This window comes from Fusarium vanettenii (genome assembly GCF_000151355.1).
Source record: "Fusarium vanettenii 77-13-4 chromosome 1 genomic scaffold NECHAsca_1_chr1_3_0, whole genome shotgun sequence".
NCBI classification, from domain to species: domain Eukaryota; kingdom Fungi; phylum Ascomycota; class Sordariomycetes; order Hypocreales; family Nectriaceae; genus Fusarium; species Fusarium vanettenii.
Window position 1 is genome coordinate 1,366,502 of NW_003315881.1, and position 25,917 is coordinate 1,392,418.

The following is a 25,917-nucleotide window of genomic DNA, read 5'->3' on the forward strand; positions in this document are numbered from 1 at the left end:
GCTCAGGAGACTATACCTCAACTTACGTAGCAGCGAACGAGGGACGAAGAAAAAAAAAAGAGACCTAGACAGAAACTTCATCCACTCACGCTGGGCCCAGCCAACGTCATCGCGTCTCCACCCGCTCCCGAGCCCCCGAACCCGTTGATCCAGAGACGACCGGCGGCGTCTGTCGCCCCAAAAGTAGCATACGAAGTACCTTGCGAGTACTCCCTGGATCCAGACTGACAGCCATCCAGAGTCGAGCTTTCTGGCTCGTCTATGGGTCCTCTCGCTCTCGGGGGCTCCTCCAAGGACCCCATCTCTGGGGCTTGTCCTGGCGCAGGGAAGACCCGTCCTAGATCTGACACGCAGCCACAGACTAAAATACTGTGTGCCCTGGGCGTGCCTAGCAAGTAGTATTCATTCGTGCAGCAGCCCTCTCAGTCTCCAGCTGGCCCGGCAGAAAAGAACGAGAGCCTGCCTGTTTCTGCTGATTCCTTTTTCCAAAACTGCTGCTTCCTGCGCTCTCTCTTCGGCCAAGGCTGCGGACATCCCATACCTACATATTCTAGCCTGGCCGCGACCCGCCAAACCCTCTCCCTCTCCCCCCCCTTCAGGTCCTCCCTCGTTCGTTTTCGACCGACTACGCCGTTACCGTACCTCGCCACTCCCCCAGCTTTACCAGTTCCATTCTTAGTAGCAGCATCTCGCTGCTGCATGTAACGCTGGCGTTTGCTGGCCGCTCATAATGCCCAGCATGACGTCGAGCAAGTCCTTCCGGGCCTCCATCATACCTGCGTCCTTCTCCATGCTGCGGTCCAACACTGATCCTGAGTCGTCGACTCCTTCGTCCTCGGCCTCTTCCACCGCTGGAACTTCGACTTCGACATCCCACGATCCCCGCAAGAAAACCTGGCACAAGTCGAATACCGTCGACCTTTCCCAGCTGCGAGACAATAGCTCCAATCCCGGTTCTGCACCCAATTCCGACAAGCAGGACGCCGTACGACACGACAAAGAGAGCACCTCCAACGCTCAAGCTCACACTCGCTCACCCGAACGGCCCAAGACCCTCACCAAGCGCAGCAGCGGCGGGAACTCCAACAAGTCTGCAACTCTGCCCAAGTCTCAGTCCACAACCAACCTACCACCTGCCAAGCAGTCAAACCGAAAATCTAGATTCCGTCTCTCATCGCTTCTCCCCTTAATCACGCTGCCTTCGGAATCCTCACCGGCTTCGCCCAAAAAGATGCCAGCCAAGCAAGCACCACCACCACCGCCTGTGCCAGCGCCAACAACGGCACCACCTGCACCGCCAACAACAGCACCAGCTGCGGCACCTCCACAACCTGAAGCACAACCACCACCCGTGCCAGTGCCAACGCACTCCGTACCTGCGGCCGTTGCAACCGCCACGGCTCCCGCTCCCGTTGCCGCACCCTCTCCTGCACCCACCAAATCTTCCTCTCCCACCAACACCTCCACCACCACTAACACGGTGACAACGGCCGCAACGGCTCCCACAACCCTTGACTACAGTCCATCGTCCAGCACCCCGAGCATCGTCGAGCCCAAGGCCCACATGCCCGAAGACCATCGCCCAGGCTTGGCCATCACTACCCAGGATCTGAACCTTACTGGGTTTGGTGGTTCCCCGCCCAGCGAAGTCTCAATTCCTACACGTGGGAGCGACAGTCTCGAGATGCCTCAGCCAAGCCCCAACCCCCAGATCATGGCCCCGATCCCGCCATCACCTGAGATGCAACGGGCTGTTCTGACTCCTCAGGAACCCATGGTCCCCCCTCCCCCTCCTCCGACGGCTCCCGTGGAGCACAGTGGAAAGCTGCGCAAGGAGAACCCCGACGCTCGGCGAAGGAGCGGCTCCCTCCAGCACATTGCGAATGGCGGCGAGCCTCCCGTGCAGGGCCTTAAGACGCGGACAACATCACCTGGTCCCGATCGTGGCCGTCGATCATCATCTGTTCAGTCCCCCACCGTGCGCAACAGCAACAGCAAGAGCCGCGTTGTCTCGACGCCGCTTTCCATCCGACCCAGCTCATCCAAGGGCGATGTTAGCCAGAGCCCGACCCGGGGTCGTCTTCGCCGAAGTTGGCTGCCCGGCGGCGGAAGATCCCGCTCAAACTCTGTCGAAGTTTCCAACGCAAACGAATCGAGCGCCTGGGTCCTGTCTGACGACACACGAGCCGAGTACAATGTCTCGTTGCTCAAGAACGGAGAAAAGGTAGGTGGCATCGTCCCCTGTTGCACCTGAGTTTCAGAGTTAATAATTGTTTCCACCAGGTCCCCGAGCTCTGGAACGAGAGCGGAGCTGTGCTCGTTTACCTGTACCCCAAGGACAGCGGCCACGGACCGGCGTTCAAGGTCCAGGAATTCACCATCAGCTCGTCCTACATCTTTAATGAACTCATTCAGACAGAGCGAGAAGCGCCCGCCGGTCGAAGCCGAGCTAGGAGCTTTGGTGGGCGTGATAGCTTGACTGCCGAAGACGCGGCCCGATACCTCTCCCCGCCAAACTCGCCGCCCATCCCTGACGATGGATCCGATGACCTTCGCCTTTATCTGCCTACCGCCCCGTCTAGCTCCGGGCAGCTCGCGGCGCCTGTCCCCGGTGCGCAGCCGGACCTCGACCGGCTGATCGGTATCCGAAATTTGTTCGCTTTCTTGACCGGACAGCCTCTGGTAGCAACCAAGACGCGACCTACCAACTTCCACGCCTTTCTTCAGATCGCCGCGCTCCTGGAGGAGTTTGGCTTCGTGAGCTTCGATGGCGCCACTTTTGGAGATGCGGTCGACCTCAGCTTCGGCTTCTACATGGACCAGCACGCTCTTGCGGACTGCAGACACAGCAGGGAAAAGACACTGGAGGCATTGATTCTCGGCGAGCGCATGCGATCTTCAGACCTTTACAATGAAGCATTTGCTCATGCTGCAGGGAAGTACGCTGCTATTATGGAGCTCCGACTGCCCCTGTTCGAGCAGGTTTCGCCCAAGACTCGCGTGAGCCTCGAACGTGCCCATCTGGACTTGCTCAACCGACAGCACAACGCCAACCAGCACCTGGAAAACTTTGACTTCCCGGCCATCTTTTCTGGCATTGCCAACTCGACCTCGATGGCGGAACTCAGACATGTGCGCTTCAAGGTGTGGAAGAACTCTTTCAGCAAGATGCGACACTTTGTCATGAGCTACTACAAACACACGTTTGGTAACTGGCCCCCCAAGGCCAGCAGCAAGAAGAACCCGTTCGCCGAAAGCGGACTGAACAGACTGGTCCTCAAGGTCCTGTACTCGGATATGTGTGCGTTGTATGACCTGATTGTGGACCGAACCAACCGCACCTCCAGAGTCATGGACGAGGTGCCGGCTCTTTCTGAAGAGACTGACAAGATGATCATGTCGGCTCTTCGAAACATCATGTCTGAGTTTGATCGCTCAAAGCCACCCGTCCTCCCGCCCGTTCCTTACGACTGCCCCCAGCTGCCCGTGGCCACATCGATTCTGGAGACGTATGACACGCTTCCTCCCAAGAAGCAGGCCAAATTCGACAAGAACATCAAGGAGCACGAGCTCATCCTCATCCTCAACAAGGCGTACAACTACGATACCAACAGCATCAAGGTCCCCTTCCTGGACAAGTTCAAGGAATTTGAGTTGCGAGAGGCCCGAGGTAAGACGCCACTGGACTTTGCTGATCAACGCATTGGCTACTGGCTCTTCCTCTATACGGTGATTCAGTCGCTGCCTGTCCTTGTGGTGGACGCCCCAGGCATGCAGTTTACCGAGGGGGTTGAGTACTTCCTTTGCGAGCCTCCCATGGGTAACCCCCCGTGGATTGGAGACCAGCAGGTCAAGAAGATGTGGTATGAGGTGGCTGGAGGAGGTGGCCTGGTGGAGTTGTCTACCGACGCGGTCCTCTTTAGTGTGGAAGCCACCTACCACCGAAGTCACTGCTGGCTTGCTGCTGCGCAGTGGGATGAGAACGGCGGTTCAGCGCTTCCTGTACAGGCCACGGAACCGCCTCTGTCACCGCTCGAGCCTCCTCGCTCCATGTTCTTGGACGGCGATGACTTTGTTCCCACCCCGCCCCCATCTTTTGGCGGACTGAACACTCCTCCCTCGCCCATGGGTAGCCCTCAGGCTGCCTTGCGACCCCGAACACACTCCCCAAGCGGAAGCCGAGCCAACCAGGCCTGGCGATCCAGCATTGCCCTTGGTCTTGAGCCGGTGCCTCTCCAGCCCCCGAGCCCCTTTGGAGAGCGTAGTAGCTCCCTGGGAGGACGACCTGCCAGTGTCATGCTCGGCTCAAGAAGCCAGTCTGTCGGCAACCTGACCGCCTTGGGTAACGCTCATGGCTCCCAACAGGAGTCTCCTCCTCCGGAACCATCTGGAGCCACCTTTGACGACATCTTGGGTAACGAAGGCAAGAAGCCAAAGAAGAAGAAGGGATTTTTCTAAATCAACAATGGACTACCTGCCATTTCCTCTCTCTGGGAGCTCCCAAAAAGGTCAACGGAGTTCCCAATGTTTTGTACATGCTGGGGGTTAGGTCTCGGACTTCATTTTTCTTGCGTCTCTTTTTTTTTTTTTTTACCTTGACGGCACTGGAGTGCTGCTACTCTTCTACCATTGCAACCATAATTTGGGCCTCGAGCTCGTTTTCTTCTTCTATTCTGATGAGAGCTGGTTGGCTAGGTACATGTTGGATAAGGCTGTCTTTTTCTCTCTTTTTTTTTTTTTTCAAAGGTGTTGTCTGCTTTTTTTTTTTTACCATATACGTACGCGCACGCACACACACACACACACACACACACACATGCACGCAGATATTTTTGGACAGGAGACCTTGGGCGCGCAGAGAACAAAACATTTTAACGACTTAGCATGAGAAAATCTACACAGATGTAGTCGGAAAGGAATACTTTTAGAGTTGATAGAGAGCCATGTCCACATAATTGGATGGATAAAAAAAAATGTTTAATTGTTTTTGAACCGAGTTCCGTTGTATGTAGCGTGGAGTTTGGTGTGTATGTATGTCTATACTGTATACCTGGGTACACTGGGATATAATTCTTGGAAGAGGTTGCTATGGTGTTTACCTAGGATATCATGACCGTGAATATCATGTGTTTATCGTTATATTTGCACCGTTTGAAGACAACTGTATCTGGCCTCCGGAAGATGTCATGGGGATAGTACTAAGAGTTGTCATGATATCTTTTTCATCGACTCCTATCGAGTCACGCAGGATTTACATTCAGTCTTTTACCTTATCCCAGAAGTTACCAAATTTTCATGCCCTGCCCCGATTACCTAAATTTCTAAACTCCAAATCAAAATGCCTAGTACCTATTCATAGAGATTTCCTCAAGACCCGTTTATATGTATTGGCCGTGATATCATTACCATGCTTGCCGATGCGAGAGCCCAGTCTTGCATTATCAATTATCCCAATGTTCCGAAAAAACGCCATAGAGAAGACAAGAATCGTTCATGATGATAGAGATACCTTTGTCCAGCGGCCTCTCTCAGTGTGCCACCACCTCTCCTTCTCTTTTCTGTCTGCTACGACACCGTCGCGCATATTCCAGCGCCCCATACATCCTTCACGACCTCCAGCAAGACTCTCACCGCCATCGCCGTCCAGGTCACGCACATCGACTAGACCGCCCTTGTCGTCTGTCGTGCCCGGATCCGAGATGAGGTAATAGCGGATGACACTGCCTGGAGTGCCGATGAAGCCGGCCATGGCAAATGTCTCGGTTGTCGTGCCGTCCTCGTCGACCACGTTGACGGTGAAGCGGGGGCGGGAACGGGCCGCCTCGAGACGGGCCTGAGCGGCGAGGCGCGCCGTGTGGAGGCTGGTGTAGGGGGCGTGGCGCAAATCGCCAAAGAAGGACATTGGGGTTCGTGGTGAAGGGAGGGAGGAGCTGCTGGAAGACTTGAAGAGACGTGTCGGTGACATGGGGCTGGTGTTGGAGCTTGGGGCCACATCGTTAGGTTGCTCCGTAGTTCGGAATCGATCTGTATGGAGGTCGATCCTCTCAACGGGGTAGCACAGCTCCTGGAAGATGCCGTCTGGGTCGTTGAGCACGCGGAGGGCCCTCAACGCGGGGAAGCCTCCAGCCGCGATGCTCCGTGCGAGGATGTCGTCGGCGGCGTTGACGCACGAGGCGTGGCTTGTGATGTCCCAATGCAGCTTCTTGACGCTGCTGGATGCGAGGTAAGGCATCATCCATAGGGAAAAAGTGTCGTCTTCAGGCATGACGGGCGGGAAGGCCTGGACGAGGGAGAAGGTGATGAGTGACCTCAGATTGGAGAGAATTCGTGCGAGAGCGGCCAGGGAGGTGAGGGGTGTATGGCGCAGGGTCAACTTGCGCAAGGGCGCACTCGAGGTGTGAGTTGCAAAGGCAGAGAGGCCGCTGGAGGAGATGCCGCTAATGTGAGAGAGAGTCAAGGATTTTAGCGGCGGGAGGGCGAGGAGAGCAGCGTCGTTGAAACTGTTGGGAGGGAGGTTGCACAGGTGGAGGTGCTTGAGTTTTGGGAGGTAGCTGAGAGTCGATGTGAGGAGGCTTTCAGGCGTTAGAGTCGCTCCAGGGAGACAATGGATGGTGAGGGTCTCGAGCTGGGACCAGTTGTCATGATGGCTCAAGAAGGCGGCCTCCTGGAACGGCTTGAGCTCCCCGGGCATAACCAGACCCAGCTGCTGCGTGCTCGACTGGATCCTCTGCTGCTTCTGAAGCGGCGATGGTTGGATCAACCAGTTCATCTCCTTCAGGTTTGACCTCGTCGATAGTGCATGAAAGATCTTCTTGAACGAGTGATCGTAGGTGGTCGACAGACCAGAGAGGCTCTCGAGATTGGGACAGGCCATGACAAGAGAGGCGACGGGGTTGTCGTAGTCGGCAACGGTGGACCCCTTGCCCGGAAGCGGCTCGGGGGCCGGAACCTTGAGCCGGCGGACGATTGCGGCGATCCGGGGTTTGGCGCGTAGCAGGCGCCGGAGCATCATGACTCGGGCGCCCTGAGACAGCTTAAACTTCTTTTTGTGGGCGGCCGAGTCTGGGCCAACCAGCTGAATGTCTTCGTACCTGAACCAGACGGGAATTTGTTAGCTTGACGCCACCCGGCATCTCTGGCGATCGTATTCCGATCATGAGTAAGTAAAAAAAAAACTTACAGGGCTTCTTGGGCGGGACCGTACCACTTGCGAGAGACGACGCACATGTTGCAAACGTCTCGCATCCAACAAGTTGCACAACTCCCGCTCTTGTATCCGACATGAAGTTCCCTCAGCTTCTCCAGAATGACAGAGAGCACCTCGACAGGCATCATCGAAAAGAGCTCGTTCGGCTTGAATGGGTCTCGGACGGGTGCTTGTTTCTTGATGGGCATGGGTCGTTGATACATGTAATCAGGCCGCCAGTGGGACATGGAATCCGAAGTGTCAACGCTGGTCCTGCTTCCCCAGGATGGAGTCCGTCTTGTGCTCATGCTTTCCCGGCTCTGAAGAGAAGACATGGTGGTCATCGAGTTGTTGCTGAGCTTTCGAGGCCGGTTGAGCTTGACACCAGGAAGACCATCACTGCTCCTTGTAGGGTCGGCTAATGGTGTCTCCAAGACAGCATAGGTTGGACGTATCGGGTATGAGGTGCGAGGCAAGTTGTCCTTGGACTCATTGGCGAAGAAATCGTCCATGGTGTTCTCCTTTACCGGGTACAGGTCCGTCGGTGACTTGAAGGATGGAGGGTGCATTGGCTGAATTGCAATCGTAGGCTCTCGCATGGTGAGATCTGCTGATTTCGACTTTTCCTTGGACTTTCTGTCATTACCTCGCTTTACCGGTGGTGGTCCAGCGTAGGCAGATGCTCTCTTGGACCTAAGTTTGTTGGGTCCAGGACGACTGATACACCAATGTCAGCTTGAAGGAAGAGAAGAAGAAAAAGAAGAAAAGGCACACAAAGTTCTACAACTGCGGGAGAAAAAAAGGCAAGTATACATAATGAAAACTCTCCAATGCATCCATGAAAGGCTCCTCAGCTCAAAGCACAGACAGGCGCAGGCGCGGGCTAGGCACACTCGGCTTCAAGTCCATCCGTCTAGAACAGTTCTGACGTATGTGAACCAGCCTGGGTGATCTCTTGGCTCCGCGTAGCGCGAGGCTGCCAGGCACCTGGGGACGCCACCAAGGGGAAATTGTGGACAGGTAATCAAACCAAGGTCTTCGAGTTGAGCGCTAGTCCCGTCCATGGTGTTGGCGGCAGCCAAGCCCAGAGCGCTGGGGCAACATGTGCAGCCCGTGAGACACTTCCGGTGCTCGGTAGACGGAACGAGGAGAGACATGATGGAGGCGTCTCCTTGTTCATCAACTAGTAGTTGCTCTGGCTTGGCAGCTTTGTCTGGCCCAGCAACTGGTAGCAGCTCATCCTCCAGGCTGGCTCAGGGGGTTCAGTGCAAGAAAGACATAAGCATACACTGCTCAAACCACCACTGCCACTGCCGCTGGATACCGAAAAATGGGTAATGGCCAGATGCTGGTAGGATTGAGGCGCTGTCTGTCTTGCAGCCGCCCGCATATAGAGAGAGACGGCCTAACGGGCCACCTCTTCTGGGGCCAAACTACTGCACTGCACGGCGCGGGAAAGGGGTTCGGTCCTGATCTCCAACGAAGAAAAGAAAAGAAACCAAAGAAAAAAGATCAAGACTCACACAAGGTCAGTCGAGTGTCGATTCATCTTACCCGACAAGGGATCTTCGTCAATCATGGTGACGGCCCACACGTGCTTGCGGAACTCGTCGGCCCTCTTATCCTCAATGGCCGACATTGAGCTGCGCCCAGGCGAGAAGAAGCGCTTAAAGTCTTTGCCATGGTGGTTGTGCGGAACCTCGAACATGGCGGTCGGGTCTTGGTGATGCCAGGCCAAGAAGGCTCCGGCTGGCTGGTGGAGTTTGTACGGTAAGATCGGCGAACGGAACGGAACGTCAACTCAATATGACAGGGTGCTTGATCGTATATGTTCCAATGGCGCTTAGATGTGAGTTCGTATGGGTGTCTGCATTCAGCCCTCTCAGAAGGCGGCGTATCAACGTCTGAACAAGCTCGTAAACCTCGAGGATAATGAAACGAGAGTAGGACAATGAGGCTCTCGGGAGCTCAGAAGAGGGGAAGACGGCTTGAAATAAGAAAAGAACAAGGGAATAAATCGATCGACCAGCAAGAAATCAGGGAGAGCGGTCGGGAGAGCACACACAATAAAACGCCTCTGCATCAATTGCGGCGCCGTCGGGACAAAAAAACTCAGACATGCATGGCAAGCGTCGAGCAGGTACCGCACCGAATTGTCACTTGGTCGTTGATTTCCCCTTTTGCCTCTCTGAGCCACGAGGCCTTGATTTCCAGGTTGTCAAGTTGGTTATGGTGGTGATAGTTGCGTCGAAAACACGTCGTGAAGCGTCGAAATCAAGCTGACCAACGGGATCCGTCAAACTTAAGTATCATGCTTCCCATGGCCAAAACAACAACAGCAACAGCCGAAGGAGCCATGCTCGCGTCCAGAAACAGCAACATCTCCCAAGAACCACTGTTCTTCCTCATCCTCGACCGTGGCGGAGCCAATGACGACCCACCCCTTGGCCAAGTCACCCATGACCATTCCCTGCTTTTTGCTGTGTTTTGGATTTTGCTCCATCATGGAAACCTGGGGTTTGAGTTAGCATTGACGCCAGGGAAGGTCAGCAATAAGGAGAAGTGCCCTAGACTGTAACAGACGACCTCTCCCTCCAAGCGCCAGGACAGATCCAACCCTCGACTAGAGCCTCATTAGCGGCGCCCTTTCTTGCGCCATCTTCCCGCCACGGTTCGAGATATCCAATGTGTGAAACCATGAGCCGTGATGGTGACGATGTACCGCCAACCACCCGCTCAAGGTCAAAAATAGTACCCTGTTGAGGAGCACAACAGCATCCCTGCCTGTACTGTACCACTGACCAGTCTTGATGGCCTCACGCCTTTGAATCAGCGGGTCTTCGCGACCCCTCACAGTGGAATCGTTCTCACTTCTCATCATCCACTTGTCGTTCTCCCTCGAGTCCGTGGCCCGCCCAGGGTGTCCCAGTCGGAGCATTTGGGGGCGCCGCTGCAGCGGCTAGCTAGCATCACGTTGATCAACCAAACTCCAGCTCCTTGTCGGCGCGTCTTGCTGTTCCAGTGAGCGGGACAGATTGACAGCAGGCAACCATCCTCATCTGCTTGTGCGACAAACCTAGCTCGCCCCAAATGAGCCAGGGTTCCCAGCCATGCTGCTAAGATCATAGCAGGGCAGGCCACGGGAGACTCCCTTGTCTTGTCTGCTTCCCTTCCCTCTGTCTAGCGGAAGCCGGGAACATGGCCCTGGACTCAGAGTAGTAGCAATCGCCATCCCGTGCTGACCGAGAATGCAATGAATCGGAAAATCGATATTGTCCAACTGCTGACGGCATAAACCCTCCGAAATTGCACCCACGTAGCCCCCGTGCTGGCTGACTAGCCATCCCTCGCCATCTTTGCTGGCAAGGCATGTCGTCAACTTACTCAGAGCTATTGCTGCGTGCGTGCCATCTGCTGTTCCCGTCTTGGCCAGACCGCAACTGACCTCCGATGCACTCGAATCCTTCTGACTGCACACCGTACCCATACATGGGCTCCTGTTTTGTGCATCCGCTGCGGGGGTTGTCATGAGAGCGATCCTGGCGGGATAACCGAATCTTCACTTCTGCCGTGACAAATGCTCGGCTCTGCCTCGCTCTGTTCCTTTGCCCTCATCACCTGTTTTTGCTATCACCTCACAATAGCCCTTTTGTTTAAACCAAACAGCAAGGCTGCCTTGACGTAGACAATGCCCCAGGCCGTCGCTATAGCAAACATCAAAAGGCATCTTTTGATCTCCTCGCCCCAGTAAATCGCAAATCTCTGGTTCGTCACAGAAAGTTCCACGCTTTAGGTTGCTAGGATCCAGTCCGGCTGCGGAATTGTTATTCAAAGTATCCCAGCCAATTCGATAAATCCCAATTCCCTTCCTTGTATCTTATGTCTATGACGCCCGGCTCCAAACACCTTCACTGTTGTCCTTCCAACTTGTAAACTTGGTTCTGAAACCTAGCTTCCACCCATCTCCAACTTGGCGCGGGGGTTGGTGGCGCAAGCTGCAGTCGCAGCAACTTGGCTTGCCTTCACTCTTCGTCTGCTTCAACCGTGAACCGCACCCTTCTTGCTGGACGCGCAGCAAGATCTCGCTTATCGGATGACGACGCGTTTCCTTCACCTTGGCCATTTGCACCTGGGCCTGCTTCGTGTGCTCGCTTCAAATCATTCGTCATTTGGGGAGGCTCCCCCACACCATCCTTCTTCCTTGTTGGAGAATCATCCAGTACCAACCCGTCGTCTGGATGCATGGTGCGGCCAAAGCCTCTTCCGAACACGTATTGAGGCGTATGTAGAGGCGCCATCTGGCTTTCCTTGCTGGTCTTGTCATTGGGCAATGGGATGATTCTTGCGTCCTTGATCCAATTGTAGATTCGTTCGACCTGCAATATCGTCTTGGCTGCATCATGTTCAGCTTGTGTCATGTGTTGCTTCCGCTCAATGATGATCTCTTCGATACTGTTGCTCAGCACCAGCGTCTCCACCGAGACTGGTTTCTGCTGGCTGATGCGTCGTGCTCGACCAATTGCCTGCGCCTCGACCTGAGGGTTGAGAACTGGGCTGATGAAGTAAATCCTGGAGGCAACTCTAATATCCAGACCGAAGGCGGCTTGCGTAATGTCCATGAGAAGGACCCTAGAGGTACCATTAGCAGATAATACCCAGCCTGCGAGTGAAGAGCGTTACCTGAAATCGGGATTTACAAGGAACGTTTTGACATATTGGCCCTTCCTCTTGTTCGTTAGCCCTCGAGCATAGATGAGGTGCTGAATCTGGAGCTGTTTACTGTCAGTGGCAAGCCTTCAGTGTAATTCCCTTCAAGCTCACAGTTTCGAGTACGCTGGCGAGATACCAAGCGGCGTTTTCGTTTTCATAGAAAACGACAATCTTTTCGTCCTCCTGATACTTGATGATGCCATCGATCAAGTAGGAGAGCTTGGACGACGCGGTTGATGTGATCCTCGCTGCTTCTAGTGGACCAAGAGCACCCTCTGCGGCTGTCACCTCTTCGGGCTTCACAATGTTGGCTTTAAGAGTCTGCGTGGCTTTGTGACTGTCGTTCCCCAGGTTCGTGTTCCCAGCCAGGGTTTGCGACCTGTCGCTGGCTTGTTTGAAAGACTCATCCAACACACGATGCCTCTCGACAACGCCCTCCTGAACTAAGCGACCATTGAGCAAAGAGTTAAGTTCCTCAGGTTTCGAGGCCGACTTGTAGATCAGCTTCTGAAGTGCCAAGAGCATGCTTGACGAACTGCACATGGCATCACCCAAGGCGCCATCCAGGGACCATGCACCACCGAGATTGTGGGGAAAGCCATTGACACAGACTGGCAGTTCATGAAATCGGTTACTGAGTGTCCTCACTTCATTTTCCATGGCCACATAGCCAATTTTGATTGCTTGCTCCAGGAGGTGCCGATCCTCAGCACTAATAGGGACCTTCTCGCTGCGAAGAAATTCCTCTGCGGTATTGACAGCCGTTGAAATCATGTCCTTTGAGAAGAAAGAGCCTCCAAAGAAACAAGCTTGCTGCAGATTTCGAACCAGGTCATTTAGAGAGTCCCTTTGCTTTTGGTGGAAAAAGTAATCCCTATCTGTTCGTTGTGACTGAACTGAGTTGAAAATGATCATCATGGAGAAGACGTTGACAGATAGTTGGTCCTGGTATGATCCTTCTAGGACAATCACCTTGTGGTTCACAGGTGGGAGAAGGTCGCCTACCTCCGCGAGCTGGTGTCGAATGATGAGAGAGTTGAGGGTCGATTCTAGACAATCCGAGCGGCCACGGCCACCTGACGTGTGCTTTGGCAGCATCAAATACACCTTTGGGTCAGCCGTGGTATCTCCAACATCCACGAGCTTGTTTGCCCAGGGTCGAGCTTTCAAGTAGACAGCTGCAAGAGATCCGATTCTCTCCAAATCCCTTTTTTCCATTTCAAGGCTACTCCCAGTAATAGGCTTCGCCGTATTAATGCCATTCGCATCATCGTCACGGTGGGTGGTAGTGCCGTTCCCTGTTTGCTGAGCATCGACTCCGAATAACCCTTGTGATGGTGTTCCTGTCACAGCCCAGCGGGATGAGAAATGCAAGGAATCCAAACTGGTGAGCAGGTTACTTGGGTTACTGATCGATGAATTGCCAAGCTTGTGCCCTTCATCAAAGATGCATCGTTTGAAGTGGATATTGGACAGCGGAGAATCGCTCAGTTTTCCGCCCCCCTGCCGGATTAGAGCTTCGAGACGGGTCTGGGAGAGAAGAATGAGGTCGTATTTTAACAGGTCTTTAGTTGGCGGTAGCTGGATGCCCTTTGTTACCACGAGGACTTTTAAGCCCTCTGTATGCTTGCGGATCTCCTGCTCCCATTGTTCGACCAGATTAGCAGGCACTACAACGAGGCTGCAGTTGCTGAGATACAACAGTTTCTTGGGCGGTTCGATGCGCTGGCGAGACCGCCTTCCGACGTAATGAGGAACGGGCGGTGGGAGATAGTAATAGCCTGGGTTTCCTTCCAGGGCCTCGATGCAGCGTTCGTAATCGTCCCCAGTCTGTTCCTTGAAGAGGTCAAAGTACGGTCTCCATGGTACCGAGTTTCGGGTTGCGCAGGAAGCAGCCATCTCGGACAGCGAAGCCAGGCGTTTTCTCACGGGGGAATCTCCGGCACGGAAATGCTCTGGGGGGTGAGTAGGCAACGATCGAGTCGCGAGGATGAGTGCGAAGGTCATGATTGTTTTGCCAGAGCCCATCTCTTCGGCTAGAATTCCACCAGACACACCATCATAGTAACGAGGCTCCTTGAGAACTGTGCCGGCGACGGGGTCCAAATACCATTCTCTGTTCTCTTGATCCTTGACGTGGAGTAGACGTGGGTCAAGTACGGTCCCTGGCTGAACTTCTTTTTGTAACATCAACGCTGCCGACCTTCTCTGGTATGGGTAGAGCTGAGACTTGAGGCCGGGAACTTGGCTCTGGAGCAGATCGTACATGGCAGATTTCGAGTAAGGGTCTAGTATTGACTCAGGGTCGGGGTTGGGGGATGGTATGTTGTTGAATAAGTGCAGCAGCGACACATCCTCGTCAGATCCGTCGCCTTGGTTTGTGTCTTCATGCAGACGTGGCATGTTGGCGCGCTGACATTGGGTATCGCCTTGCCAGGCTTCCTGAGAGTAATCCAGTTGGCCTAGTATCTTTCTTCTTGCTTTGATCAATGTGGCATCTGATCGTTTCACGGTGCTGCGCAAGATATCATCTGGGAGGAGGTAAACCCGAAAGGTGCCGCGCTCCGAAGTCCGATGAGGGACGAGGAATTCGAGCCTGATCCATGATGCTTCAAGTAGTTTCATGCATGGTGCGAGCTTTCGCGACTTCCGAAGTGATGATTGCACGTTTTGAGGGAGGAATCGTTGATGAGGGTCAAGGTCGAGATGGAATGGCGAATCCGGCAACTGGTCAAAGGTCCTCCAATCCCCAAGTTCATCGAGAGACCAAAGTTCCGGGGTCAAAGAGCATTCATCTCGAGAGACGGACAAACATCCAGCGGGTATGAAAACTGTACTTTGAGGATGCATCGTGCATCAGACTGACAGCAAGAGAGTCAAACAAGACGGCGGGTCAGTCGAGCCCGGTGCAAGCAAGGGGAACGAATGATGTCAAGTGTCCACATGAGCCGTAAAATTCAAAAGGAAGAACACAGGATTGGTTCCTCGGAGTCTTCGTTGGTGTGAGCGAGAGTGATGGAGTAGAGGTGTCAAGGTGCAGACGGATGCCTAGTAGTGTGGAGGTTGTGATACACCGTGCAAGTGAATCAGAGCACTGTGCGTCGAAGCAAACCTCGAGGAAAGCGCAGCCGAGTATGGAATTGTTCAGGCATCGACTTAAGGTAGTTCTCACAAAAACAGCGCGAACCTACTTCTTCAGATTATGAAATTCCCAATAAATTGATTAACTAGACAAGGTAAAATGAAAGTGAAAGATCTGACACGCCATTTTCAAGTGACCAACACCAGGCTCTTCTATCAGGGGCTCCCCCAGTGCGCAGCAAGTCACATGATCTCGGTCACCAAGGAGAATGGCGGCAATTACACGTATTGGGAACAGATTGGTGTATTGTATCCTCCAGTTACCTATGCGTAGCTTAAATCTGCTTATTCTTTCTCGAAGGATGCTCACTGTCCATGCTCAAGTCGATATGCTTCTCAAAGATGGACACTCAAGGCCACTTTTCATCAAGTAGCCTCCCACCTTCCAAGAAGCCCAACGTCAAATGCCTTGAACTTCCTCTCCTGGGCTGGCAGCAAGTTGTTGCTGGAAGACAAGCAATCTTCGGCTGCTTTTATGGCTGAGGCGGGCAAAGTGATTTCTTGAACATCCGAGATCATGGAGGTGGTCAACTTCTCGCCCTCGTCTACCGGGATCTGTCTGTAGAGTATCTTCATTGCCGTTTTGCTGCCAGTGGCAGAGGAGGAGGCGTACACAACATTTGGGTTGAGAACCCAGAGAAAGAGATTTGTCTTGGTTTCGTCTGTCTCTGTACTTTCCGGGCCCAGGATGTGTGGTGTGATGATAGACTTGGAGGATCCTGACCGGGAGATTGTGGCCAGAAGAGTGGCTGCCAGACACTCAGAACTACTGGGCCTGGGGCTTGGTTTGATGGTTTGGCAAGTGATCTGCCATTTGAACAGCGTCACGGATGATGCAAGAATGTTGAATAGGCCAACCTCAAGTTGGCATTTCTGGCAAAAGACATGAAGATACTTCTTGGTCTCGTTGTCGTCCAAGGCCAAAGAAGAGAGGTCGAAGCCAGCATCCACGGTTGAGGACGAATACTACAAGGTGTAAGCAGCTAATCGATAGTCCAGGATACATCAACATTGTTCCTGTAAGCAAATGTGCCTCCTGTTAATCTCCCGTTTCCCATATCTTTGAGAAGCCGGATGAAAAATAGTGGCTGCGTCTTCTAGGTCACGCGAGGAACCCGTTCGGTAAAGAAGGTTTCCAAGAGATTGCTAGCCCACGGTGTGAGAACGACAGTGCATTCATCTTGGGGAGTTGTATCGATGGCCAGACCACTGAAAGGTTGGGTACCGACATGGACATCTTCTTTCTCCCCAGTCTGGAGGCTGAGACCGGGTGCAGGCGAGGTCTAGCGTGGAACAAAAGCAGTCGCGTCAGAATCATCACTTACCTTGACACCTTTACAGTCGGATTCTGAGAAGAGGAACGAGGTGAGGTCGACGAAACCAATGCCCGACTGGGCGGATATAGCATGGTTGGCGCCGTAGCCCTTGCTCACCAGCGATTCAGGATCTTGCTGGTCGTGGTCATGGGGTTTATGACAATGCCAAAATTCCATCATTTCAGCCCAGTTCTCGCTTGGCAGATCTTTCCAGGCTTTTATGGCGTGCTGTGTGACGAACTCGTTGTCGCAATTACGACAGCCTATCCGCGAGCCAGTCTCTATATCGACTGAGGTCCATGGCAGGGTTTGATTTTCCAGGGAGAAGCGGGTGGGCCTTGCCTCGGCTGGAGACACGGGCAGTCTCCAGGACAAAGCCGGGCGTCCATTTGTCGCCACCGGAAGGGCCGCAGTGAGGGCGACTTGTGCCGGGAGGGATATGGATTCTGTCTGCCCTTGATGAGTTACTTCAAGGCGTCGGCCTTCATGTGAGATTTCTGCCTTGGTGGACGAGTCGGGAGGTGATGACAAGGACGCGACAACTGAGACTTGTCTTATATTTGACAGAAGCTCGGCGTATATAGATATTTCCGTTGAAGCTGCCATTGCGAGAGACCAAAGCGTATGTCGACGTGAATTGGTTGTGATGTTCAAGATGAGAAGACGCGAAGCCAGACTGCAGATTGATAATCCACTGCCGCTTGGTCCGTGCACGCGTCACTGAGTGACAGTCCCCAAAGGAAAAAGCTTGCCCCGCCATTTTGTTAGTGTCCGTTGAACGCCCCCAACGGAACCGGCGCCAGCCATTTCTACAGCTCACTTGGACGTCATTGTGATCTTGCTTCTCTCATTATCAGATCACACTCGTATCAGTTCCACATTCTCATTTCTCACAATGGCTGGCCTCTTATCACAGGTTCCCGTCGTGAATCGACTCTTGGGACTGGCCTCAACCCGTCAGTCAATTGACGTACCCCCGGTCGAGGTTCACTCGATTGAGACAGACCCGGACAGAAGGGCGAGATGTCTAAAGCATCTGTTGAAGGCCAATCACGCCAACTACTCAATCGTCTACCACAATCTTCAGTTCGACAACCACAACCCTCATGTCCTCAGCTCGGCGTACCTCCTTGGGGCAAGTGTCTCTCACCTGAATGACATTTACGACAAGCAGATTGTTGAGCTCGAGCCATGGGTGCCTTCGCCTGCTGAGATTGGTGACGATGATTGGGAGGAGCTTCGAGGGGACCGAAGATACCAACGTGCCTTTGTCGACTATTTCGAAGACAAGCTTGTCATGCGCTTCAACTATGACTGGCGGCAAGAGTTGGTTCACTACTTGTTCACAGGCGACGAGCCATTGTGGCATGGTCTAATTGGTGGCCGTATGACTATCCTTTCATCCAAGGACTTGAGAATTTCATAACTAACATTAACAGTTGGACACCCTCTCATTCATCTTGGATATGCCATTGAGATGGACTGCAAGGAGGTTGCAATGGAGTCACTAGGCCTCGCCTGTGTGCAGTACAACTTCTTCCACAAGTACATTGACAACAAATCATACACCAAGAAGGCTTCCTTCACCTCCGACTCACCACTTCAACTACTCATCAAGATGACCAAGGACGAGCGGTTCAATGCTCTGCCAAAACACCCCGATCTCGACGAACTACCGGAGATCTTTGAAAAGCACGAGGATCTGATCCTGGAGTACTGGAATGCCTGGGAGATTAACGATCCTCTCAAGCAGTTTGAGATGTCGCAAGAAGCTGCAGTGGCTATACTGGTTGCTACTGTCCAGCCAGGAACCCATGCCTTCGATTTCTTCCTGGTCCATCTCTTGACCACGAGCCACGCTGTCCGAATCCTGCTACCTTTCTTCCCGAAGGAGCATCACATCACTCTTGTCCGAGAGTGGTGGCTTCTGGTGCTAGCCGTCTTCATCGTCAGAGGCCGACCTCTACCTAATCCGGACAATGTGGACAGCGACCCAAAGGGCAGGGACTGGAAATACGTCGTGGACAAGGCTCTAAACTCATCTTGGGCCACTGATTCTCACTACGTCAAAGGTTAGGCAACCTCCCTCATGTTTGAACCATGACTAACAGGTGACAGCGATCCGCGCGATGAAGGAGGCGTCAAAGACTTGGGGGGATGACAACAACCAGTACCTCCTTGCCGCTCTCACCTTCGTGGACAACTTTCAGGGATGGACTTTTTAAGGGTTGTAAAATGCTTTCAGGACGCCTAGGTACGACATATTGGAACGAAAATTGCATCAGGATGGCTACGAACGAATGTATATGATGGCATTGGATATTTGCATTGTATTAATACCAAATACTCAAATAATGACTTGAATAAGGGAGATGAAACTACCACCATAGGGAAAATCATTTTATGCCTGAATCTCTCACTTGTCATCCAACCATGCATGCCTTCGTATCAGTGAGCAACTGTTGAGAGCCCTGCTGAGATCATGGCGTGCGAATTCTCCACAAGCACTGTGCTGCGGGTCCCTAGCGCATCGATAGCCCGTTCACGACGCCATTACTTCGAGATTCAGCATCTTCATCGACTTATACGGCAATCACCTTTTCGAAGCTTCCGGGCCAATCGCACAGTCTCTCAGCCGCGGTATGCTGTCCCTGCAGATGCATAATTCGCGTTGATGGCTCCGCCCGCGAAGCGCCGCCGGCGGAATGTCGTCGACGCTTCAGACGACGAAGACGAGCCGCCCCGTGCGAACACGCTCACCAACTTCCTGCTCTCCTCACCGAGCTCGCCCCCAAAGACACGTCCTCCTGTCGCATCGCCGAGCCCATCCAAGAGCAAGCCCACCACCGGAAAGCTCTCCACAACTACTTCGAACCGCCTGCCTCGTCGACCGCAATCGCATAGGAACGGCACGAGCCCAAGCTCCAAGAAGACCAAGGATGTTGGGAAATCAGACGACAAGGGGAAAACTGCAGATCTCAAGACTCTGTTTTCAAATCAAGCACAACGAGCTGCGAGGTCAGGAAACGGGGATAGGCGGTCCGTTCCTCTCGACGATATAATAAGCGATCCCATCTCGGAGGATGATGAGATTTCGGAGCAGACAGCGGGCACTACGAGCTTGGTCGGCCAACGCGCCAAGAAGAGGATCCGAGGCAGCTCTCAGACGACTTTATCGGAAGCTCCTAGTGCCAGCCAGAAGTTCTTGAAGCCCCCAAAGCCAGAACGCCCAGCAGCAGCTGATGAGGACCTGCGTCCTTGGTCAGATCGCTTTGGGCCGAAGAATTTGGACGAGTTGGCAGTGCACAAGAAGAAGGTTTCGGACGTTAGAAGATGGCTCGAGGACGTCATGGCTGGGCGCATGCGACAGCGCCTCCTCATCCTCAAGGGCGCGGCCGGATCTGGCAAGACGACGACCATGCGGCTCCTGGCAAACGACATGGGTTGCGAGCTTCTTGAATGGCGAAATCCTACAGGGAGCTCTGGGCTTGGCTTTGTTTCGACATCGGCGCAGTTCGAAGAGTTTCTTGGTCGCGGCGGTAAATTCGGCGCCCTAGATACAGACATGGTTGGACCTCCCACGCAGAACAGTTTCCATGGGACACATAAGAAGGATTCGAAGCGAATCATACTCATTGAAGAGTTTCCCAACACCTTTTCGAGGGCATCTACAGCTTTGACATCCTTCCGCAACACCATACTACGCTACCTCGCCGATAACACACCCTCATTGTCCACATTTGCAAAGCCATCCCGACAAGAACCTGTGGCACCCATGGTCATGATCATCTCAGAGACTCTCCTAACCACAACATCTGCCTCGGCAGACAGTTTCACAGCCCACCGACTCTTGGGGCCTGAGATCTTACGGCATCCAGGAGTCGGGATGATCGAGTTCAATGCTATTGCACCCACCTTGTTGCAGAAAGCTCTCGAGTTGATCGTGCAAAAGGAAGCTAGGAAATCCGGCCGGAGGAAAACACCTGGGCCCCAAGTCTTGAAACGCCTAGGTGAAATTGGAGACATCCGGAGCGCCGCGTCTTCTCTCGAGTTCCTCTGCTTGAAGGGCGATCAGCAAGCAGACTGGGGCGGCAAGGTGGCATTTACAAAACAAAAGAAGGGTGTCAAGGATGCAATCAAGCTCACGCATGGGGAGCAGGAGAGTCTGGAGCTAATATCTCGGCGTGAGGCAAGTCTGGGCATCTTTCATGCCGTTGGAAAGGTCGTGTACAACAAACGAGATGAAGTTGCTCCTCGAGATGACAAGGTGGAAACCCTACCAAACTTCTTGTCGCATCACTCGAGGCCGAAGCGCTCTGAGGTCTCTGTCGACTCTCTCATCGATGAGACTGGAACAGACACACATACCTTTATATCAGCGTTGCACGAGAACTACGTCCTTTCGTGCGAGAGTACAGATCCTATGGATCTCTCTACTCCAATCGACTACGTCAACGAATGCATCGAGTACCTTTCCCAGAGCGATCTCCTCTCCCCCTCAAGAGACATCTTCTTTGGTGGGAGAGGCGGCTTCTCCGGCCGAGACTCTGGCAGCCATCTCCTGCGTCAGGACGAGATGACGTTCCAAGTCGCCGTCCGCGGTATGCTGTTCGCCTTGCCAAACCCAGTAAAGCGGAAAACATCGTACACAAAAGGCACCGACGCGTTCAAGATGTTTTACCCCACAAGTCTCAAGCTCTGGCGTGCCAAGGAGGAACTCGAGGGTCTTGTAGATATGTGGTCTACGAAACTACTCAAGGGTGAGGACCATGCGGCTACAAAGAACCTCACCGATGGAGCCATTGCGTTCCGTCGCCCACAACAGCAATCCTCTGCTGAATCATCCTGGATGCAGCGCCAGCAACGGAATCGCCCCCCTGTTGCGAAACCTCAGCTAGATGAGCAAGACGACAACGCGCCCCTCCTCTCCTTGGGCAGTGCAGCACGCCGTGAGATGCTTCTCGAGAGGCTCCCATATATGGCTCACATTGCCCGCGCCCGCAAGACATCCAGCTTCCGACTCCGCGACCTAGAGAAGGTGATCTCGTTCCAAGGGATCAATGCCCCAGACCAAGACTCCGACGCGGATGAGGATCATGCACCTGGAGAGGCGTGGGCAACCGATAAACCATCCGAGGAGACAAGCCCGCGGAAAAGGAGAGCGGGTATTCAATCAGGCAGCGTGACAGGACTGCTGGCTCAGAAGTTGGTGTTGAGTGATGATGATATCGAAGACTAGTAGGGGCAGGGCAGGGTATGAACATTACAGTGTACAAGAACAGGATTTTGACTTGATTTGATTTGATTTTGCTATTGGGGCCGGGATCACGGCGACGGGGGACAGGAGCAAAAGGGATAATACTGGATGGTTTGGGGTTCTCGCGTATACCACATATACTTTCAATCAAGATAGAAGACAGGGCGTATACAGACCTTGCAAGTGGACAAAGCATTATCACAAGGTGATGTCACAGCTCACTGAGGTCTATACCATGTGCTAAATGCTTGATCAGAGGGTGAAGCTCTGAGTTGTGATGAATGGAATTGGTGTTTATGAGACAATCTGGAGCATAAGCTACATTGCCTAGGAATTGAGTTTATGGCTCTACATATTGGCGTTTTCTGACGCGCCACAACCGCTGATGATGATCATGTCGATGGTGAAGTTGAGCAAAAAGAGAAATCATCGCAGAAATCGGGAATGGGGGCAAAAAAATGAATTGATGAGACTGGGACTCGAACCCAGGAGGATTGCTCCATCAGGAATCTTAGGTTGTTAAGGTGACCTTAACCTGACGCCATAACCAACTCGGCCATCTCACCAGAGGTTGTTGAGGGGAAAGACCCAATTGCGGTACAATCGCCTTGCAGTTGCGAGCGGGCAGATCGACAACTCAAGGTGAAGGGCCCTGTTCTTGCTCCGGAGCTCGTATTTCTGCAAGTCTGGACTCTGACGACCTTCAGTTTGATCAATTACTGCTTCTTTATTTGTAGAGCGCAACTCACATTGAATGACTCTCCACCATTGGCCGAGGTGCTTGTGACCAGGCGTGTAACTAGGTAGCTACCCTACAAGGTAGCCCCGATTCAGCTGAGATGGGACAATAAAGAATAACAATGCTTTGCCTCTTGTTAATGTGTGAGATGAATAGTGAATTTCTTAACTTTTACTAGTGTGGTTATATAATAGGCGACTTCGAGTAGTTCAATGCAGTACCTATTGTGGCTGGCGCAAGCATTACACGTACTCTGAATCCAGCATCTCGTGCTCACATGTACTTGCATGATCGAAGCGAACAACTTGACAGCTACACAATCAACAGCTTGCCCCGTTGAGCAGCTGCGCAAGGCTCTCAGAATATCAAGAACCAACACAAGATAGCCTGGCCCGGCCATCTACCAACAACAACCTTTAAACTACGTGCCTGGCTATCGTGCCTCAAGTCTTCCGATTCAACACAGCACAGACACCCGCCAAACCAGGCTGTGCTACAGCTGCTGCCTGTCTCGCCCGCTTACACTCAACGCCATTCACATCCAACTTCCTCCCCCCGCCTTGGCCAAAAAGTACCCCCATCACGCATTCCTTCCGCCCAAGCATCAAATCATGGGGCGCAAGACCCTGCGAATCCTCTGCTTCGGCGACTCCCTGACCTCGGGCTACTTCTGCTGGGGCATGGGATCGCACCCCTACGCTCTCAAGCTTGAGGATCGCCTCACGGGTGCTTTTCCCGATGTCGACTTTGAGGTGGTCGCTGATGGCCAGCCTGGGGATGTTGCTTCGTTTGAACGTTTTCGCAAGAGGATGGAGGCTGCCTGTACGTCGAATTCACTCATCTATGTCGTGATGCTTGATGGTCTTCGCGCCACTGCTTGGGCTTCGCTTGGGTGTCTACATACCTCTCAACGAGCATAGCTAACGATGTACACCTTCACCTAGGGAGCAAGAAGACCTACGACTGGACCATTATCCTAGGCGGCACCAAGTAAACTCCCCGTTCCCTTCTCACCGCCCACCTCTAACTTGTGAATATAGCGACATTGCATACGCTATCCCTCCAGTCCAGATCTTCGAGGCCCTCAAAGAAGTCTACGACATTGCCCTTAGTAGAGAGCACAAGGTCCTCGCCCTCACCGTCCCCGAGTGCGAGGCCAAGGGTGAGCGAGGCATCGAGTCTAGGCATGAGCTCAACCAGATGATCCTCAACAACAAGGACACTAACTAGTAAGTCACGGGACATTCTTACGCCTACATGATACATCACTCGGATCAATCTCCACTTTCTCCTATCTGTATCAACTAGTAAAGAGCCCAGCTGACAGTTAGTAGCTACTCCTTTGATCTCCACGCTCACATCCCCTTTCACTCGCTCTCAGAAGCAGATCGTGAAAAGTACTGGGATGACGGACTACACCTCCGTGACGATGGCTACGACTGGATGGGAAATCACATTGCCAACGCCCTGATAGACATCCTGCGGCGCGAAGACACCCTCGGCAGTCCTTCTCAGCTGGAATTCGAGGATGACTTTGTCTTTGAAGAGGAAGAAGGCAACCCTCGCAAAATCAGCGAGGGGTATGTCGTCGTTCGCAAGAAAGATTTGGACTAGAGTAATTGGCCTGTTCATGATGCCAGTCTAAAACCAAATGAGCCAGCTACATGGATATGCATTCATTTCATCGTGGAGGAAACTGTCCTCGATGCCCAACCCCCCAACGCCGTGCGCAACAAAAGCCTTGATGCTTCTTTCTATCCCTTCTTTTTTTTCATACATTGAGATTCACGGCCACAAATTCCTGGGAGATGGATAGTTAGCATCAGGCATAGTAATGAATCAAATGAAAATGGATACTCACGGGAAATTCCTTTTGCAATGTGTTGGTGACGTTTTCCACATCTTCAGCCAGACTCTCGACGTTGTCATCCCACTTTCTCATCTCCTTGCCTACAATGATCTCGGCTCTTCCACTGCCCTTCTCACCCGAAGCCTCACCACCTTCAAACCATACTATGCCGTCAACCTGGTCCATCCTGCCGACTAGACGGCCCTGCTCAATCATTCGAGCTGTGGTCTCCTCCGCCTTGTCGGCATCGAGGCCCAGAAGTGATCCGAGGGCCTCGAAACGGATGTTGCTGTAGAGCCTGGACGCACCCAGGAGGTTGTGCTCCACAACGGCCTTGGCGAGCACCGTGGAACCATCAGAAGTCGTCGCTAGCTGGTGCGGTTGTAGACCTTCGGCGAACTTGTCCACCTCCTCAGGCGACAGGAGTCGATCGAGGAACATCTTTTCTAGAATGCCAAACTCCTCCAACTGCACTGATCGCTCATCCTTGTACAGACGACCAAGCGTGCGACTTCTCATGGGGCCGGCGGGGGCCAGGACGGCACACTTGACGGCCATGCTAAGAGTATGCAGTCGCTCCTCCTCAGCGATGGCGGGGGAGAAGCTGATCTCGTGGTATCGCTGCGAAGCAGACAGAAAGTCTCGCTTGGCATCCTGGATGCGGGCCTGAGATAGCTTGAAATGCAAGTTCAAGTCCTGGTCTGTCACCAGGTGCATGATGTTCTTGAGCTTGTTGATGTACATCTCGGCAACCGTCGAGTCGTCCACCTCGAGGTAGTTACGCACAATGCGGACCCACGTACGGGCCTTTTCCTCGTCCGTGACCTTGCGCTGCGAGCTCTCGAGGGGAATCTCGGCCAGGGCCTTTGCGGCGTCGAGAAAGTCTTCATTGTTCTCATGGGCGGTAGCGACGAGCTCGCGGATCGTGGCGCCGGCGTCGATGAATGAGGACGACGAGGGCTGGGCCGAGATGGTGTTTAGAGTCCGGGTTCCGACCTCGATCCACATGTCCTCGTTCTTGAGCTCGCGGAGGGTGGTGATAAAGGCAGCGAGAACGGATCTCGTGGCCACGATGCCGAGGGCCTGGTTAAAGATGGAGTCGACGACGGCATTGAGGTCGTCGGTAGCGGTAGCCGGTGAGGAGAGCGTCTTGATTTCGGCGAGGAGATGCTCATAGAGGGGTCCTTTTTCCCCAGGAGCGGATTCGGCTCGCGAGATGGCCTCGGCGACTTTGGGGTTTGGCGCCATGGTTGTCGGTCGTCGTCGGGGAGGTTGATGAGGAGAGGATGGAAGCGATAGGAAGTTGGTGAGCGTGAGTGGAGGTGGAGTTGCCTGGCCGGGCCCCAGCCTGGAAGTTGAGGCTCACTGCAGGCGTCAGTGTGGAGGGGCAAGCAGGGGGGCAGCTTTAGCGGGGTAGCTTGCTTGATTAGCGCCAGATATTGACCGCGGCAAGCTGGCCTCGGAACCTGGAAGCCTGGCTGAGACTCCACGCTTAATTAAGGGTCTTGATGGATTTTAATATCCGGGGAAGAGTGTTTTCTTGAGAGGTTTGCTAGACATAGATCTTTCTCTAGGTATTATGGAGAGGCGTTGGTGATACCATTACCCCATAAAAGCGTTATGCAACAACCCACATGGAGACCTTCCACGGCCAACATTATGTGAAGGAGTATCATCCGTTGTTGACTGCCCAGTACTATCTACAGCGGATAACACACA

General features: G+C 53.4%; 7 protein-coding genes across 7 annotated transcripts; 4 read left to right on the forward strand and 3 right to left on the reverse strand.

The window, feature by feature from the left end:
- Positions 1–730: 730 nt before the first annotated feature.
- NECHADRAFT_74776 (uncharacterized protein) lies at positions 731–4,458 on the forward strand (the record flags this gene model as incomplete). Its single annotated transcript, XM_003053487.1, has 2 exons — positions 731–2,224; positions 2,284–4,458. 2 exons carry the CDS (start codon positions 731–733, stop codon positions 4,456–4,458), a joined length of 3,669 nt encoding a protein of 1,222 aa, XP_003053533.1.
- Positions 4,459–5,491: 1,033 nt separating this feature from the next.
- On the reverse strand, positions 5,492–8,897 carry NECHADRAFT_32121 (uncharacterized protein; the record flags this gene model as incomplete). The annotated part of the gene is made up of 3 exons (XM_003054202.1): positions 5,492–7,091; positions 7,181–7,903; positions 8,710–8,897. Coding segments are annotated over 3 exons (2,511 nt in total), but the record flags the coding sequence as incomplete, so codon positions are not given.
- A 2,311-nt stretch (positions 8,898–11,208) lies between these two features.
- Positions 11,209–14,746, reverse strand: CHR2133 (uncharacterized protein; the record flags this gene model as incomplete). The annotated part of the gene is made up of 3 exons (XM_003054203.1): positions 11,209–11,815; positions 11,867–11,958; positions 12,008–14,746. 3 exons carry the CDS (start codon positions 14,744–14,746, stop codon positions 11,209–11,211), a joined length of 3,438 nt encoding a protein of 1,145 aa, XP_003054249.1.
- Positions 14,747–17,248: 2,502 nt separating this feature from the next.
- Positions 17,249–18,741, forward strand: NECHADRAFT_65600 (uncharacterized protein; the record flags this gene model as incomplete). Its single annotated transcript, XM_003053488.1, has 3 exons — positions 17,249–17,738; positions 17,793–18,425; positions 18,472–18,741. The coding sequence occupies 3 exons, from the start codon at positions 17,249–17,251 to the stop codon at positions 18,576–18,578; spliced, it is 1,230 nt and encodes a 409-aa protein (XP_003053534.1). The 3' UTR covers positions 18,579–18,741.
- A 286-nt stretch (positions 18,742–19,027) lies between these two features.
- On the forward strand, positions 19,028–21,592 carry NECHADRAFT_74780 (uncharacterized protein; the record flags this gene model as incomplete). Its single annotated transcript, XM_003053489.1, has 1 exon — positions 19,028–21,592. The coding sequence occupies one exon, from the start codon at positions 19,028–19,030 to the stop codon at positions 21,590–21,592; it is 2,565 nt and encodes an 854-aa protein (XP_003053535.1).
- A 1,368-nt stretch (positions 21,593–22,960) lies between these two features.
- On the forward strand, positions 22,961–23,963 carry NECHADRAFT_74781 (uncharacterized protein; the record flags this gene model as incomplete). The annotated part of the gene is made up of 4 exons (XM_003053490.1): positions 22,961–23,171; positions 23,294–23,339; positions 23,390–23,578; positions 23,684–23,963. 4 exons carry the CDS (start codon positions 22,961–22,963, stop codon positions 23,961–23,963), a joined length of 726 nt encoding a protein of 241 aa, XP_003053536.1.
- A 157-nt stretch (positions 23,964–24,120) lies between these two features.
- Positions 24,121–25,446, reverse strand: NECHADRAFT_90065 (uncharacterized protein; the record flags this gene model as incomplete). The annotated part of the gene is made up of 3 exons (XM_003054204.1): positions 24,121–24,150; positions 24,211–25,368; positions 25,429–25,446. The coding sequence occupies 3 exons, from the start codon at positions 25,444–25,446 to the stop codon at positions 24,121–24,123; spliced, it is 1,206 nt and encodes a 401-aa protein (XP_003054250.1).
- Positions 25,447–25,917: the final 471 nt, after the last annotated feature.